We start from the raw sequence: 17695 nt of genomic DNA, 5'->3' as shown, positions 1-17695 counted from the left end.
CGAGTGTGCTCGGGCTTGTGTCCCGGGCGCGCGGCGGCGATGGAATTAAATCGCACGCACGACACTTCCGCCCCCCCCCTGCCCGTCGCGTCGCCACCCCTCGCCTCCTGGCGCTGTTGCTCCCGTCGTAGTTAGGGCTGACTCGAACTTGGTTGCAGATATTTTATGATTTATTCTCTTGAACTGAGAATATTCTGAATATTTGGGTATCAACTGTGGGATTGGGTAGGATGTATATTGGAGATGGAAAGTAAAGGATATATCGGCGGTGCTCTGGTTGACGACTTCTTGTTTTCTATATATTGTTTAAAGACAAGTCAGAACCAAGAAAATAGCCATTAAAGGATATAAACCAGACAACTTTTGAAGAATTTCAGGTGAATAGAGTTTGAACTGCTTTCCGCTTCCTTAATTGTAGTAATACTTAAATACCTAAGCGTGTATATCTTCATCATATTAAAAAAAACCTGGTTCGTATAGTAATCTGCTTGATGAAATAAATCTTGATCTAAATGTAAACTAAAGGTCACATTAAGGACCACAAACAGATACTTTATTGTTCACAAATCAAAATATCTAACTACGACATTGCATCAATTAATTTGATTTTTCGAAAAAAATATAAACCACTAAATAACCCAAAATTTATCGACATATTTCCCGTACAGCCCTATTAGCCCGGGGGCAAACCACGCGGGGACGCAACTCGAGGTGACTGATGCCCGAAGCACATGTGTACACGCCGCGTCACTTAGCTTGCGTCATCTTATTACCTACACGCCGCCTTAGTTTTTCCTAATACGAATAACCCTTTTATCGTTATGCGCGCCTGGTACTTGAGATTAGAAACTGTATTGTATATTGGTGTTAGATTTGCGAGTGGTGACTTTTGTCACCTTTTCACTATGTCAAAATGCGATATAGGTCCCAAATATATCTTTCTGTTCTATCTATTCTAAGAACAAAAATATGTAGTAGAGTTGCTTATGATTTGACCTTTCAATTTTGAAAAGTTGATGTTGATCACAGAAGCACTCGTGAGCGCTCATGGGTCAGTTTGAACCATTTGGCATCAAAAATTTTAATAAAGATTAAATGCCGTTTTCAACATCTTTCTGTAGGTACTAGACACAAAACTTACTTTGAGTTACTTAACGAATATTTAGACACTTACGGCCGATCTCAATTCTATGCATATATTTTCATGTTTACTAGAAATAGGAATTTGACAATACTCGTATGGGGCTAATGTCATTCAAATTCTATCTCTAGCAAATCCACAGATATGTATATAGATAGAATATAGGGTACGGCTGTTAGATATTTAAATTTTCTAATAATTATGTATTTATCTAAATGATTTCTGATAACAGACACTAAACTAACATTTAAACTATGACCCAAACCGAACGCGATAAGGAAAAATAACCAATTAGCAAAAAGTTGACAAGCTATTAATGTTCAATAGGAACATAATATGATAACTAGCCTCGTATCTGTTTCTCAAAAAAAAAAAGCGGTTCGCGTTTTCGAAAAACACGCTCCTCGTCTGCTTGTGCTCCTAGTACAATTTTGAAAATTAAAAGTACTATCGAACGGACCTTGCAAATAAATTGAGGTCATTCTCGTTGCTGCGGACTCGAAGCCGTTTTTGAACGCAGTTATGAAAGTAAAAAATACATGATTTTATTGTTTTTTGTATGTATAGTATAGTTTTAATCAGCAACTTGCTGTATCGCTTAGTTTTGGGTAATTTCTTTCCGACATCGGGGTAAAAGGTAGCCCATAATGTAATATTCGTCTCCGGGTGCCTATCTCTATAAGTAGTTTTTTTTAATGGGGAATCATCAAATAACCCGGGAGGGGTTATTTGATTGCTGTGGGTTAGCAGCGTGAGGGAGTGTCAGACTCTTACTGACTAAAACCCACCATGTTCTTTCTGCAGTTCTTTATGTACAACCAGGGCCGTGGCAACTCTTTCGAACAATCCCGCAGCCCCGGCAGATCTTCTATAGATTTCATACTAACTACTCGAGTCGTTTTACCACAAAGTCTTAAAGAAAAATATATGTGGTCTATTTAGCATTAAAAATAATATTTGTATGGATAAGTTGAATTACTTAATAATATTTGCTTAAGAAAACCAATCAACAAAATGAAACCACAAAAATATCATTTATTTCGTGAATTGATTGATTACCTATATTCCCAGAACCTATATACGAGTACGATTTCTTAAACACTTGAATACATGATGATGTGTATGCAGCCTATTACAGTAAAAAAATAACGAATAAAAACTATGAATCGACCCAAAATAAAATCATTTATTCCCACGAGATCATCACTAGCTTCAATCATACTTACTATAAAGCCACAGAAGCAAAAATAATTAAATTGTCTATGTTTTTCTTCAGACACCGTAGATAATAAACGTGAGTCCCGGAACACTAATTCAATTGTCTATGAGCAGCGCGGGACGTGTCTTATCGATTCATATCGATACGTGTTTCGTGGCACAACACTGCTTTCAACCCTATTAGAGATGATTAGTACTGCGTGCTCGGGTTGGTAAAGGCTTAGCAAGTTTTTGACTTAGATTCTTAAAAACAACAACATAAACTTGAACAAATTATATGCATAATGCATAGGCCAGCCAGTCTGACTATCAGTCTTACCAAGGGGTGTTGGGTTACCCGGGTAACTGGGTTGAGGAGGTCAGATAGGCAGTCGCTCCTTATAAAACATTGGTACTCAGATGCATCCGTTAGACTGGAAGCCGACCCCAACATAGATGGGAAAAGGCTAGGCAGATGACGATTACCGGTACTCTATAGTTTTTCCTAATACGAATAATTCTTATATCGTTATGCGCGCCTAGTACTTTAGATTAGAAACCGTATTGTATAGTGACGTTAGATTGCGCTAAGTGATTTTTTGTCGCCTTTTCAATTGCACTAAGATATTTATTTATTTATTTTTTCTATAAGAAAACTTTTGCCTTCGCCAAAATTGTGATAACGTCGTATGGCATCCATAGAAACCTGAAAAAACTTAGTACTTAGATTTTCATGAAAACTTTAGTTTGAAAGCGTCGACAAATCTGCTCCTAGAATCTTCAATATTGTTGTTGTACATTAATTATACTGCACCTTTCAATACACCCATCTCTATCCGTCCTTTGAGTTTGTATGACTTTATACTATGGAGCTAATTTCAAAAATCAATCTCTATCCCCAAAACAACGGATAGATCTTGTATTGAAATCCTTTATCAATCAGCTAATGGCGATGGCAAGCCATTAAAAATGCTTTAGTTTCAGTGCAGAGAGAATATAAACCGTTAAACCTACTGGAGTGTGTATATCTGACGTTTTGCCGCGCTGTTAAACGTCACAGTATCGACACGCCGGACTATTGTCATTCGCCTCACCAGGGCTGGCAGAAACGAGAAAAATATACTGCATTTTGTTTTTCGAAATTGATTTTTATTTACTATGTCAGACATATATTGCAAAGGTCTTATGTACGCAGCGAATTGAAAAGGAATTTACATATGTGTTTTACAAAGTTGGACTTCCACAATTAACGGTCGTATGACGAATACAGCAGAGAAAATGTCGCTCCCAGTTTGTTGCATAGTGCTTTAAACCGTTCGACTACCGCTGTCTAGTTCTAGTATGTCGTTAAAACTCACAGACAGTTCTTACTTCACATTATCACCCTATTATCCCTTGGGTGTTACGCGAACTAGTTGGCTTCAAACTTTTCGCCCGTATCCGCTTGTGTCAAGCGTGTCAACCCTGCGGGGTGCTTCGCTCGCCGGATGGTCCCGGCTATTTACGCCCGAGCGTCCTACCCCTCCCATCTCTGGTCCCCTGGTAGTTTTTATGTTCTTTTATTACGTCACGTTCTCGTTTGCTCCCGCTTACCAGTTTTCCCGTCTTTGTTAATTGTGGCTGTCGTCGTCTTTAGTGTTTTCCCTTCTCGGTTATAGTGGGGGTTCTTTTTATTTCCAGGAAAATTGTTATACAGCGTGTTCTGTCGTTGTTACTCGTCGTGGTTTGATAGTCACATAATTTAAGTCTTGTCTTACATACTAACTTTGACCGACCCTTTAATTCTGATATCGATACGAATTTGCAACTGCCAAAAATGTGTTACTTTTCATTTGCATTCTTTTAATGCCTCAATACGCATTTTGCTACACAGAGAGAAATGAATATGCACTTAAAATAAATATTGATGAAACACGAATATTTTGATTCATTCGTTGCGTAACTTAAATATGATCCGCATACATGAAAACAGTTCCAGAAATAAAACCATAATGATTTATTTAAATGAACTGAAGTACAAAAATACGTTAAAGTATGAGTTTATCAAAATGCTTTTTCTTTTAATAGACTTGTAGGTATGATGCTTCTAATTTTTGTTTCAAAGGTGACCTCTAATTTCCCGTAAAAATACAAAGCACGAAATGCAGAAACACTAGGATCGCATAAATGTAACCGCAATATATCCCACAGGCCACAATATGTCGGTTATATTTTTACTGCGAACTTGCCTCGGGCATGTGGTCTGTACCGATGCGGGAGCTGGATCCTGTGGAATTGTAGGTAAACGCCTGCCTTTGTATGAAGCCCTGGTACCCATGCGTATTATTATTAGGGGAGAGGCATGAGATTTTTTAGTTGAAATGTGCAATATACTTATGCGCTCCTGGTATTAACGTAGCTGTTTATTAGGATTGTATATCCATGCAATTTTGTGTATTTTAGATACTTCAAATGTTTTTGCTCCCAAACATTCACTTTGTTAGTCTCGCCACCATCTCAGACAAAACCCAAAAAAGATTTATCTTTTAACCGTATCTAGGCATCAAGTTCTCAAGCCGGGTCGCACTCATTCAACCCTCCGCTGCTAATCCGGGTCACAGAGACACTTGACAGGTAAAAATCGTCCCTCAACAATGGAAGGGACCCGATACTTTATGAGGGTTACTTACGAGAGCTTTCGGCCGGGTTTCGGTGCACCCAAAGATCCTGAATGTGACTTCACTTTTGAATATTTTATGAATGGCTGGCTGAGGACTTCTGTTCGCGATTTTCGCGTTGAGATTTTTATGGAGCTGGAGAAAGCTTTGTATCGGTCATCAAACCTTGTATGTAAACTATAGGTCTCATGTGATCAACGAAATTATAATGCGAAAGATAGAGGTCGAGCGAGGATGATAGAGAAACAAAACAAAATAAGAGTATTCATATCTGCAAACATTCCAATTGTAATCACTTCTTCACATTGTCTACAAAATCCCAGCAACATTTCGCAACAATTTTTAAGCTTACATTACATTTCATCAGCGAGCTCGCACGAACAATTTGATAAAGCCGTGCGAGTTTTAATATTTCAGTTCGGGAATTCTTGCGAGGAGTGTCGGTCTGTCGGACACAATAGCGTCGGGCAGACAGACGTGTCGGAACGGAGATGTGTGGTCCCGGTTACGGATATTCCCTCCCCATCACTTATGTTGGCGGTCGTAAAATACAGCGGCGGCCCGATAATGGGAATTTGTATTTTTACCCCTCATTGGGTTCAGAGATGTTGGTTATATTGAAAATCACGTATCGGTTTATTATCGGACGTTTTAACACAATTTGGAGTTACCGTTGTCTTTATCATGTCATCTTCTCAACTTCTTTCGTCACCTATTAAAAGACAACCTAGCTGACCTAGCTCACGGCAGTTGATGTTGTTGATGTTCAAATCCCCTTCACCAAATTCAATATCTACCTCCCACACACAGACAAACCTCTTAATAACATTAACATAGGCCTAAGCACCTCGAACATCACTGACCGGCGTCCAATCCATTAAGCGTCAGTAGTTAATCAAACTACTAATTCTGCCAAGCGTACTTTGCGTCAATGCGACTATCCGTTGTTCGTTTCACGGGCAGAGTCACGGAGTAAAAGATGAGTGGAGATGCCACAATGCAGGCAGGCCTTCTTCTAGGTCTAAAACGTACGATGGACATGACCAAAACGATCAGTTATGAGTGACCGAACGAGGTGTTGTGGCTCTTTAAGACATCTGACAACGATTTTTGACAATGTAAAAAATAATCGGATCTAAAAAAGGCGTATATGGGTGTTCCCCATCCTCCGCATACCCGTATTTTGGCGCGCTATTTTCTTAGGAGATTGTCCGTTACGGCAGCTCCACTACTCATTTTGTTCTCCACGGCAGAGTGGACATTTTCGGCACGAACGACACAGACGGCAGTTACGGCACGGCACATATGCAAACGGCCGACGTCCGAAGGGTTGGGACGGCCCGCCGCAAATAGTGGTGTCCTGATTTTAATGGGGCGTTAGTGATGTGACTATTTTGAGCCCGATCCCGTGCTACGTTTGTCGGAAATGTGCACGAAGTTGGCTGCGGAATAATGTTTTTTTAATTAGGTTTTATTTGAAGGTTTTGTTCGGTGTTTGTAAGTTTTGCGGTGGAGGATTGGATAGACGCAAATTGAATGCGGTTTATTTTGGGGTGGATTTCGTTCAAAAGTTTTTTTCCAACTTAGTTGGGGCATATCTCTGTACTAGCGAGTGCTTATTAAATAGCGATACAGGAACTTTTCTGAACAAGTACATAAACAAAAAAAAAGTCAATTACCCCTATACATAGCCATGTATTTCTGTTCCTTTTTCCCTCTCTGCGCATCTGCAGAGAGCAGCTTCTATGCAAACTAATCATGGGATGGCAGTCGTCTTGAGCGGAATCGTCACAAAGCCATTTGAGCGGTGTCTACAAAACATTCCGTATTAGAGACGCTGAGCAAAAAGCAGGCTATTGAACATGGTGGCTGTAGGGTGACTGTGCTTTTGGAAATACTGTGGAACTCTATGTAATATGGTTCTTGAAAAAAGAATGAGTTGTTTGGATAAAATAAACTAATTTAAAGGAAAAATCAGATTTTATTATTACTTTAGGACCCCAAAATCGATAAGAGTTGGCGCAATATATGAAACCAGTACATAAGCTCCACTTGGCGTATCACTATGAAAGCTTTTTCTGTTCCGTACACCTCTTGATGACTTAAAAATTTCAATAAAAATATCCAATAACAATAATTGTTTTGACAGTTACTCATTGAGTGTCTTTACTATGTTACACATCAAGCCGCTACAATACACTTTAACCCCTCATATATCGTTCGCAAAAAATCCTAAAATTCCCCACTCATCCTAGTCACCCTATTGTCCGCAAACTAGATGAAAGTGTCCCGGAGCAAACAGCACTGGGGGCGAGAAGCTGCGGGTCGCTAACACTCGACAGGACTGAGAGACCTTGTTTCAGAACGTTAGAGTATATAATGTGTAGGTATGTGAAACTCCTTCAGTTGGTACTTTCTTTTTGGAGTAACTGGGGTGTACATGGGAGAAACAATGGATGAAAACTGTTAAACAATTGTATGTGTCAAATAACATAGGTACGAATGATTATAACATAGGTAATTTTCCAGTTTTTATGTGGGAAGTAAATTATGCGGTCAAATATCTGCTGGGGTTGTCCGATATCTTTACCAATGTAATTTGCAAATTAATAGCTAAAGACCTTTTTTCTTCTTCATTGATTAAAATCCCGAATTTCAGTCGCATAAAACGTGTAACTTCCCACAAAATCATGCTACTCTTCCAAATATCTTCCTGTAGGTACTGACATTCTTTATAACAAGGGGGATAAACCATGCCTCTTTTCCCCACGACTTAATACAATAGCAAATGTCTGTTATGATCGAGTGAAGGCAATCTGTAAGAGTTTTATTTAATTTTGACACCCCCTAGCATTGGTTAACATCGATCGAATATTGAAACTTGTATGGCTCTTAACCATATGGTACAACTACACTAGCTAATATATTTTGAGTGCTTTATCCCAGAATATTACTTTTGAAGTAACTGTTTAGTCATCTGTGGTATTATACAGAAGTTGCCCTGCGCTCCGTCCGTTTTTTCGCAAACTTAAAAAAATATGTTTAACTGACTATAATATTATTACGACATTAAGCGATAAATAGTTGGATTCATGACAAAAGATCATCATTCATATCCATGTGAAACCAGGGCTATAGTTATTATAATAAACGAGGCCGAAAATCTTAGGTCCACAAGGTTCAAAAACTCAACAGAAACAGCAACTTATATATAAAAAAAACTACTTGTAACCCTATATCCGGCTTACATCGACACGGCTCCAATTCGTAATTACTATTCGTATGCCGGCGGGCGATTTGCCGAAGCGCGCCCCACGCGGGGCGAAGCCGCATCGTCGATTTTGCCGAAGCGCGCCCCACGCGGGGCGAAGCCGCATCGTCGATTTTGCCGAAGCGCGCCCCACTCGGGGCGGCGAGTCGGGTCGTCGATCATCCTGTATATGTATGTGTAGGGGTGTATAGTGTTTTGGCGTCGACGTCGGGCTGGCACGGTTGGGATCGCGGATCAAGTGTCGGGCATCTTAGGGTTGGTAGGGCTGTCAATGTTACTGTATTTTAATATTGGGTTGATCTTTGCATTTTTTATTGTAAAAAGGAATAAATATGGAGCTTTTGGCTTTTAGGTTGATAGCGGCATGGGTCGACTAATCATAGGTTAAGTAACGCTTGCCGCGATCTGTTCACGGATGGGTGACTCTTATGTAGAAAACATGTCAAATTCTATACCGTGTTTTTGTGGAAAGCACGTTGAATGCTGGACCCCTGCTTCTAGTCCATTATACATATACGTATGTATGTATGACTCAGGAGCCCTAGGTATATTGTCAAAACTTCCCCAGTGACAAGACAAACGTAAAGGACATTTATAAACCTTAATCTTACAATAATAATTTCGCCATTACCAACCCTACGGTATCAGGAATGTAGCGGGTCGCAGCGACCGGGGCCGCCGCGACTAACGATCGTAGATCAATTGCCGTCCGACGCGACGCGACCACACCACTGTCTCACCGCTGCCGCTGCTTAATCACTCACGTGCCGATTTTGGCGAATGGTACGATTTTGGCGACCGGCACGGGTGTATTTTTTTAACGCGAGCGGTGATAGGGTTAGGTTGGTCAGCTCGTGTTAGTAAATCAGTGTTTGTAGTGTGAGAATTATATCGTTAAAGTTTAATGTTACACATTTACAATGCAGTGATGTACCTACACACTAATGCATTTGTAACTGAATCTTTATGTCAATAATACAGTAACCCTATGTATAATTCAATCCAACTTATGTACCTACTATCCTCATCAAATTAGCAGGAAGAGCACAGGTCATTTGTGTCCAAATATTGTTTTTTATAAACGAATAACACCATTTATTTTCTCATAAATGCCTTAATTTTAAGCCGGTTTATAGTTTATACATGAGATGCTTTGCAAGACTGTACTTATAACTTATTGCTTCAATTGCAATCAATTAATAGTCAAAACCCCACATCAACACAGAACACAGAATGGCCTTGTCTCCCTGACTGAGCATCCTTGCCTGAGCGTGCGCGCTGTGGCGTGCTGCACCAAACCCAAGTCGTTAGCTCCTAGTGGAGACTCCCGTAAGGTGAGGTTACACTGTCATGCGGTACACCGTATGTCAAACGACATAAGGCTGTTTGAAGTTGTTCTGAATTCAAATAATAGAACAATCGTCGATTTTAATCGAGTTTTCACCCGCATCATCCTGAGAAAATTACATTTCGCGTCCGGTGGACTATAGAGGTATTTAAGCGTGAAAGCGAAGTAAACAAACTTAGGTAATTTCGCCTGGACAGGCCATGATCATACGCCAAGAAATGTCATGGTCTGAATCAGATATGCAACGAATTTCTGTGTGAAACGGAAAAGCGTCGTCACAACGGCCACACAAAGAAACTTCAAGTTTGATGAGCGTAGACATTTGACATCCACGGGATTGTTCGAAAGAGTTGAATCACAAAGGGGTACGGGCCACAACATGGACGGATTTCAGTCATTCTGATTTTTAAAATAATCCCTCCGACTCCACACATATCACAGGGAGTCATTTCGTCCCTAAAAAGTCGCGTCATTTCTGTCTGTCCGCTCGTCTAAACTTAGCCTAACAGCCCTGGTTTTAGCCTCAAAATGGACGGGCTTCCGATGGCCACTCTCTGTGTAATGGACTGCGTTGTTCATGTAAACCTCACTTTGATGTAAAACTTTGTGTTCGGTATGTAAAATCTAGGCATCTAGGTTTTAATCCGTTTCAGCTATCTTAGTCTTCGGCAAGGATGTATTGACGTTCTTTTGAAAGCCAATAAATAGTGTTTGTTTGTGTCGTCATTGGCAATCAAGATCATCATTATATCAGACTTTTGAGTCCAAGTTTTCTTGCAATGTTTTTCCATCGCCATTGTTTAGTGTGTTAATTATTAGTTGTACGACTCAAACTTAAGGTATTGTTTTCTTTCGTCCTTTTTTTTTACAAATAAAAGTCAATAGTATAAAATTCCTTCCATTATGAAGTCGTGAGCGTCACATTCGGTTACCGGTTCAACTGGCAGGGCCGGATATCCCCCTCTGTCTGTTCATCCGGCCGCCATCGCCACCCCAGAGAGTACTAGGAGACCATATTACATAAGGGAGTTGGAGCCTGTTTTAAATTGTTGGCGATTCATTACATTATTTATTTTGACAAGCTCCTTTATTTTATGAATTCTGAGTTGCAAGAAACGAAATGTTGTGACGTTTTGGAAAAAGTTTTTGTTTTCATTTGTTTGTGTTATTATCTTATCTATTCTTATGACATTTCAACTTTCAACCCACTATTATAATATTGTATTTTATGTACTTACTTACCTACTCATAGGACATTCAAGGGACTTTTATTAACGTTATAACAATTTTCCCACAAATCATAAGCACAATACTGCACATTTCCGAAGTAGCAACTTTAAAGAAAAGTTACCCGTATGGCGCCGTAGCTATCAACAAATATGCAAGAATTTCAGAAAGTCTAGTCGGCGCATAATAAGAAACCTGGAAGTGAATAGAACCGATGTGGATTAGATGGAATAATAATAGGGATAGAGTATCTATTTAATATTCAAGAAAAATGCTTCCTTTTGCTCCCATTGTTGAGTCGGTCGCTGAAAGCGCTATAGGATACCTAGATCCCATAAATTAGTTTACATAGGTAAGGATTCCATAATCTTTATTTATTAAAGTACATACATAATACTCCATTCTTTGGTTTGGTGTGAACTAAAATATTACTGCGGATCATAGCGAGGGCGACTTGCCAAGTAACCACTTAGAATTCCGCTGTATTTTCCCATTGCGCCTTCTGCGCTTTTTTTGTGTACGAAGAAACTTGGATCGGACTCAAAGTGGTATCGAACGCGCAGGTGTAATCGCAATGAGGCATTGCTCACACCACCACCTGTTGCTGCTCGCCTAGTACTCGCAGTGCACAGAATTTATTTGTTTCTTGTGTTTGAGAGGATTCTTTTACAGGACTCGGTTACAGGTTATTTATTTAGTTTGTTACCGTACTTTTTCAGACTTTTTGTAGTAAGTAGTTTTACTGGATGCGGGTACAGTTTTCCCTCTATTTTAATTGACTTGACTGCTATTTTCATCTTATGGTACTTAAGATGGGTATAATAGTTTCAGAATGTATGTTTATGTCTTTGACATTCGCATATAATAAACTTTGAGCAAATACCTACCTATATAAAAACCACATACATTTACTGCGGACAGCAGAGCAGACCTACCTATATAAGTAAGGATGACTTCGAGCAACACGGTCTCCGAACTTCGTTGTCTTACTCGAAGTCGACTGGTTCACAAAAGTACAAAAGGTAACCAAATATTGTCAACATCCCAAGAAAGACAATACAAAACATCTTCAAACCTGTAATATTATATTCACGTACATTTCTGTTCGACAACAGATACAATTTGGTCGAAGTTGAGCATTTTACAAAGCGGGCGGGTGGCGGATATTTCGTACAATTTATTTTTATTTGGCGGGAGAATTGTCTCGGCGCGAATGGCGCGGGTGGCTCTCTGCTAATTGGCGCGCTCGAGGCATAGTGATGCGACTCTGTCTTTATAACGCGTTTTGTTTTTAGTTTTTTTTTTGGGTGATTTTGTATTTTTTATTTTTATTTTAAAGTTATGTTTGAGGTTAAGGAATGATTTGTCGTATCGTATTAGCACCATAAAGTTATTATTAAATATGTAATTTGGTCAAAACTGCAAAGGACTATTTAATTTCCCGCTAAGTAAGGTACAAAATCTGTAGAAGCTTTTGTCTTTGACAAAATATCTTCAGCTAAATTCCCGTTATTTTGCAAAACATACCTGATTCATTATGTTCTCACCCTACCCTACCACACAATTAGATTTAAAATAAACAAAGTTACCATTTACAAAAATATATTTCCTTGGTACCTACGTAATACCTATAGGTAGGTATTATAAATCCGCAAAAAACCTGGCCCCCACACTAGAAGCGGCGGCTTCGCGTGTAATTGCCGTGGGCATTAGTCCTGCGGCGGCCACTTCCAGACCGCGCCGGATAAGCATCTCCGATGATACGGCTGTTTCGTCGCCCGCGCCTGTGAAATAAAGTGTTTTTTTACCGAAGATTTATAGAGGCGGTAGGAGTTTTGAAGCGGTTTTTTGGATAATAAAATTAACAGTACGGGTTAAAGAGCAAGTTTGGAAATAATGTGGCAAAATGTTTAGTTTTGGATAACGTATTTAAAATCGATGAATACCATTTAGTTTTTGCAAGCAAAACCAGTGGGTAAATAGTAAAATAACTAGTTAGGCACTAAAAATAGTCAAGTGTTAATGTACACTTTAGAATAAGTACCTAATGTTAAAATATAAATAATAGTAAAAGTTAGCCATAGCTTAAACATATGAGCAGCACAAGACGACTTAAAGTAATGCCACACAGAAATATGTACGCTCGCGGAATCCTACTCGTGAAAAATTACCCAGTAAATACGGCAATGTTCACATAAATATCACAAACGAGGATGCAACATGCTATTTATTTAGCCAAGTTGGATTCCGCAAACATAGTGCGGCGCCTCGCATCAGATCCCGGTAATTATGGCAGTCCCGGGGCCCGTCGTCCGGCTAATTACGGCAGTCCCGTGCGCCCGGCACGGGCTAATTACGGCCGACCTGCGATCGCGGGACTAATTGCCCTCCGCGGGTAATTTATGAAACAAATTACATGATATACCCGCTTTGGACAGCCCTGTGTTTGTCAACTGAGATAATCGTCATGATTTTTTTAAACTTTTTTTAACTTAGGTATTTAGTTTTATGGTGAAATTAAAGTCCTTAGATATTTTATAAGCATAACAGTTAGTAGAAACACTATAAAATACACTACTGGCGGGAAATTGCACAGCTTTCAATAAAGCGCGCCGAAAACAAAATGCCATTTGAACTTTTAAATCAGACGTGTAACGCCATCTAGCGACTTCTGAACGAAACTTGTCCATGCATTAGTACTAACCTGTTAACGCTAGATGGCGGTTTGTGAAGATATACATTTTTAATTCAATCATATTTTTCTTGTTTCAGAATGCTCCAAATCAAGAACCAGTCTACAGAAAGGTGGCTGTGGTAGAAAATTTCTTCGACATCATCTACACGGTTCACGTAGAATTAGAAGGAAGACCTGGAAAGCATGCGGGCCAAAAAAGAACTTATAGAACAGTGAGTATATTGGTTACTACTATGTAAAATTTGTTATTTAAATATTTAAAATGTTTTACTTATGCGTTTTAGCAGTAAAAACTGCAAAGCGAAAACATCATCGTTATATTCTAGTTCAGTAAATAATGTAGGAAAGCGCCACCTAGTGGTACATTTTCGAATCACTAAGGGTAGTAGGAAACCGGGGGGTAACGCAAACTTCGTGCTTTATAAGCGTGTGGCCAAGAGATGGCGCTAGCCACCGGTTTCATAAAACTTTTGTGTTTCATAAAACCGGTGGCTAGCGTGCTTCAAAATTACCCAAATTCAGATAGGTACATTCCTTATGTATGTGGATTTGGGTAATTTTATAAATAACCGTAATGAGGGTTTTGTTCGCACAAGGGAAAGAACTTACATAGCTTAAGTTTTGTATCTAATCTACAATAACGAACGGATAGGTGCAATGTACTAAATAGAAGGTGGGCACCCATTAAACTAATTATCGTTTTATTAAATTGGATATTGTACTATTTTCCTTAATAATGCTGTTTTCACCTGAACATTTGATTGGATATTTTTTCTATCTTTTGGCAAAATTAAAATACGTTAACCAACATGTTAATCAGGTACGTACTAGTTACTTAGCAACCCAAGAAATAGTTTTAGTTGTTATATGTATGACAAAAGTGTAATTGAACAAAACATCTTCATTTTTTGTCTACCTGCAGATAACAGGTCGAACATGATCAACATCATGAAAAACAGCACTTTATTTCCAAAACCTTCGAGAGCGTTATTTCCATTTGTTTCCCAACAACCCGCGTCCACTCGTAATGCTATCAGTGGAACACAAAAACATCACAAAAGAATATATTCTCTCCTTTCCCTTAATCACGGATGTTTTCGCCAACAGATTACGGAGACGTACGCGTTCCTGCCGCGGGAGGCCGTCACGCGCTTCCTCACCGGATGCGCGGAGTGCGCGCGGCGCCCGCGCAGCGCCTCCCCGCCGCCCCTGCCGACACCCTCCCCCTCCCCCACCCGACACCCCACCTACCTCCCCTTCCTGCCCCACTGCGCGCCTGATTACACGCGCAACTGGGAGTCTGAGATAGACGCCGCACATTCTAATTACTACGAACCGAAATTCGAATACACGGAACTTCAGCCGCTCAAGAAAGTTGAAAGCCCCAAACCGACTGACGTTGAGGATCCGGAACCCACGTATATTGAGTTGACATCGAAGAAGGTTAACGGATTTGAGGCTGCACCACTTTTAAGTAGAACTTCTCCAGTTGAACCGGCTTTTCAAGAAGAGGAACCAGTCAGAACAGACCCTGAAATAGACAAAGACGATAACAGTCTAATAGACGTAGAAGATGTTGTAACTGTCAGTCCAGCACCACTACTAAGACCGCAGAAAGATGAAGATACGAGGCAGTCAGAAGGCGAAAGTACTAAAACTGTGGATAGCAAAGTATCTAATGATAAGACTGAACCCAAAAAAGAGAAAAAGTATAATCCACTCGATGTAGCTAATTTAACGTCTAAAGACCCTCCGAAGTCGAGGTCTCCGCCTAGAAAGAAGTTGTTGCCTTCGAGTATTGAATATTCGTCCAACTCGTTTGGGAGGTTTCCGAAGCCTTGGAGACCTGATGGTGGGGCGTACTATGGCGGCGAGGAGATGGACTACAACGTGCCCATCACGACTGCATATCTGAAGCATATGAGGAGTATGGCGTACCAGGACCGCAGGGATTCAGAGAACAAGGTGAGTCAAGATGATGCATGTCTTTTCAGCTGTCGGTAAAGTCGTAACGACTTATTGAATTATACAGGGTGCAAAAAGAGGACCCTGTTTTGTGGATTAGGGCGCTCCCAAATATTCTAAATTCCTCATTCTCAAATACAAAGCATGAAACCACACCAAAACCTGATAACATAATTTTTGTCCAAACAAATTTACAATGTAAAATAAACATATGATTTTGCGGGCCGGTCCGCGTTTAACCCTAGCTTTAAACTTCTGCCAACAAACTGGGAAAGCGGTGGCGGTCGGTCGTACCCGCAAACCTTTGTATAGGATCCTTTATAACCCTTGTTATGATTTTGAAGACTGCTATCCGACGTTTAAGTTAAAATTATTGGAGGGGTTTGTTTCGGCATTTTTTTTGCAAAGATTGTTGGTTATTGTAGATTTGGTTTAACAGTATATTTCCTAAAAACGTGTGATATACATAAATGCCTATATACCGAAAATACTTTATTTCGCATTAACAATTTTAATCGTTTTAAAAAGTTTCATCTAATTTTGTGGCAGTAAATAAATAAGTTCTTCGAAAAGTTCTTACGTGAGTTTGTATACTTAGCTGTGAAACTAAACTTTTCTATCGTGGATTTAAGAATAATGCAAGATGTAACATGTTGTAATTCTCTTGTAGATGTGAAGTTAATCAGACGCCCATATGTTGTTTCTCATCCTACGCAAGGAAAAGCCGGACTTTTGTGAGCTTACAAGGAGACATGGGTCCAACGGGCAGGGACCCCTCAGATAATTCAATGTAATGTACTCCTATGTACCTTTATATTATTTTTATTACAAAGAACACACAGGGCTTATTTTTATGACATGTTTTTTACTTTTTTACATTTCAAAGTACCAGGCAAACAGAATTTTTAGGCGTTACCGCGTACCTCCAACCCTGTAATGCTCGCGGCGTCCACACGAGCCGCGATTGATTCAGACGAATGTCCCTCACAAAGGACCACGGGGCGTCACGCTATAATCGGGCGCCGCATCTTTTCTAACTCATTTTTCTCGCTTGGGGCGCGGGTGAGGGGGGTGGGTGGAGGCACGAGGTTTCATCAGCCTGAGGGGGCGTCACGGTATTAGACAAGACACAAAAACGATGCCCGACGGAGAAGTGGGCTAGTAAGCTTTCTGATGACGGTTATATTTACTGTAGTATAGCAGGTATGTTACATTATTTTTTTGCGTAATATTGGTAATATTAGGTGCTTGGGATTCTGTTAGGTTCAATGAGTTTGCATATTCTCATCCCTTGGATAATTTGAACAAACGTATACAAGGATTCACTCGGTTTAATAGTGAAAAGTAACAATAGATTGATCTTATGCCATAAAAAGGGTATGAGAAGGGAATAAGATAAGAGGGATGAGTGCACAGTTTATTTTGAATTACAATACAAACGTACACAAAAAAATATACAAACCAACAAAGCCACCATTAATTGCAATAAACGCCGAAAGCTTGTAATATGATGGGACCTAACGCAGAAAATATCCTACTAACAAAAAGTTTATGTCAGACCTTTTTCGTGTGGGGCCTCCCGAAGGGTCAGTCGAGCCCGTCCATAAGAGGGTATCGTCCCTTCGACCTCCCAAAAGTGCCTTATACCCCCCCTGGCCCCCGCATCGCAGTGCGACTTGTAAGATTGATTGGGGCTCCTTCAGTCCATTGCCAACCACCCTTGTGGGATATTCGACCCTCCCCCCCTTTTTTCTCGGGTACTTGCGACAAGGATATAGATTATATGGAACGGTTCTGTTTTAGATGGAGGCCTTCTTAAGGTATTAGGGCGTTAAAGCGTTTTTTTTCGGGAGCTTCTCATTGTTTCGGAGTACTGAAGTTTTTCTTAGATTGTCAATTTGTTAAAACAAAAAAATCAATTCGTTAAAATAAGTTGTAGTGAAGTTAAGTAGCCATTGTCCTTCACACATTGCAAGTTATTTTTTTTTATCAATGAAAATCGTTGGATAAACTTTTCACACCTAAAAAACTAACTTAAATGAAAGCTGGGTGAAGTGGGAAGGTAGAAGGGATATTGCTTTATCATTGTCATACAAATACCACTTTATCGTTGTCGTAAATGCAGTTTTCATTTCAAAACATGTGACCAATTTAAACCCCTTCAAAAATACTTATTCACGTCAAATTACATAAC

At 39.8% G+C, this 17695-nt stretch overlaps 1 protein-coding gene across 4 annotated transcripts in view; it reads left to right on the top strand.

Annotated features, from left to right (window-relative positions):
• Nucleotides 1–17695, top strand: part of LOC110379940 (uncharacterized protein) — a 130685-nt gene that overhangs the window by 57258 nt on the left and 55732 nt on the right. For all 4 annotated transcript variants that reach the window (XM_049845940.2, XM_049845937.2, XM_049845941.2 and 1 more), the window contains exons 2-3: nucleotides 13614–13748; nucleotides 14644–15501. In XM_049845940.2, coding sequence (XP_049701897.2) covers nucleotides 13614–13748; nucleotides 14644–15501 — 993 coding nt within the window. The remainder of the gene's footprint in view (nucleotides 1–13613; nucleotides 13749–14643; nucleotides 15502–17695) is intronic.

This window comes from Helicoverpa armigera, chromosome 25 (genome assembly GCF_030705265.1).
Source record: "Helicoverpa armigera isolate CAAS_96S chromosome 25, ASM3070526v1, whole genome shotgun sequence".
Classification (NCBI taxonomy): domain Eukaryota; kingdom Metazoa; phylum Arthropoda; class Insecta; order Lepidoptera; family Noctuidae; genus Helicoverpa; species Helicoverpa armigera.
This window is presented reverse-complemented; position numbering and strand designations above follow the sequence as displayed.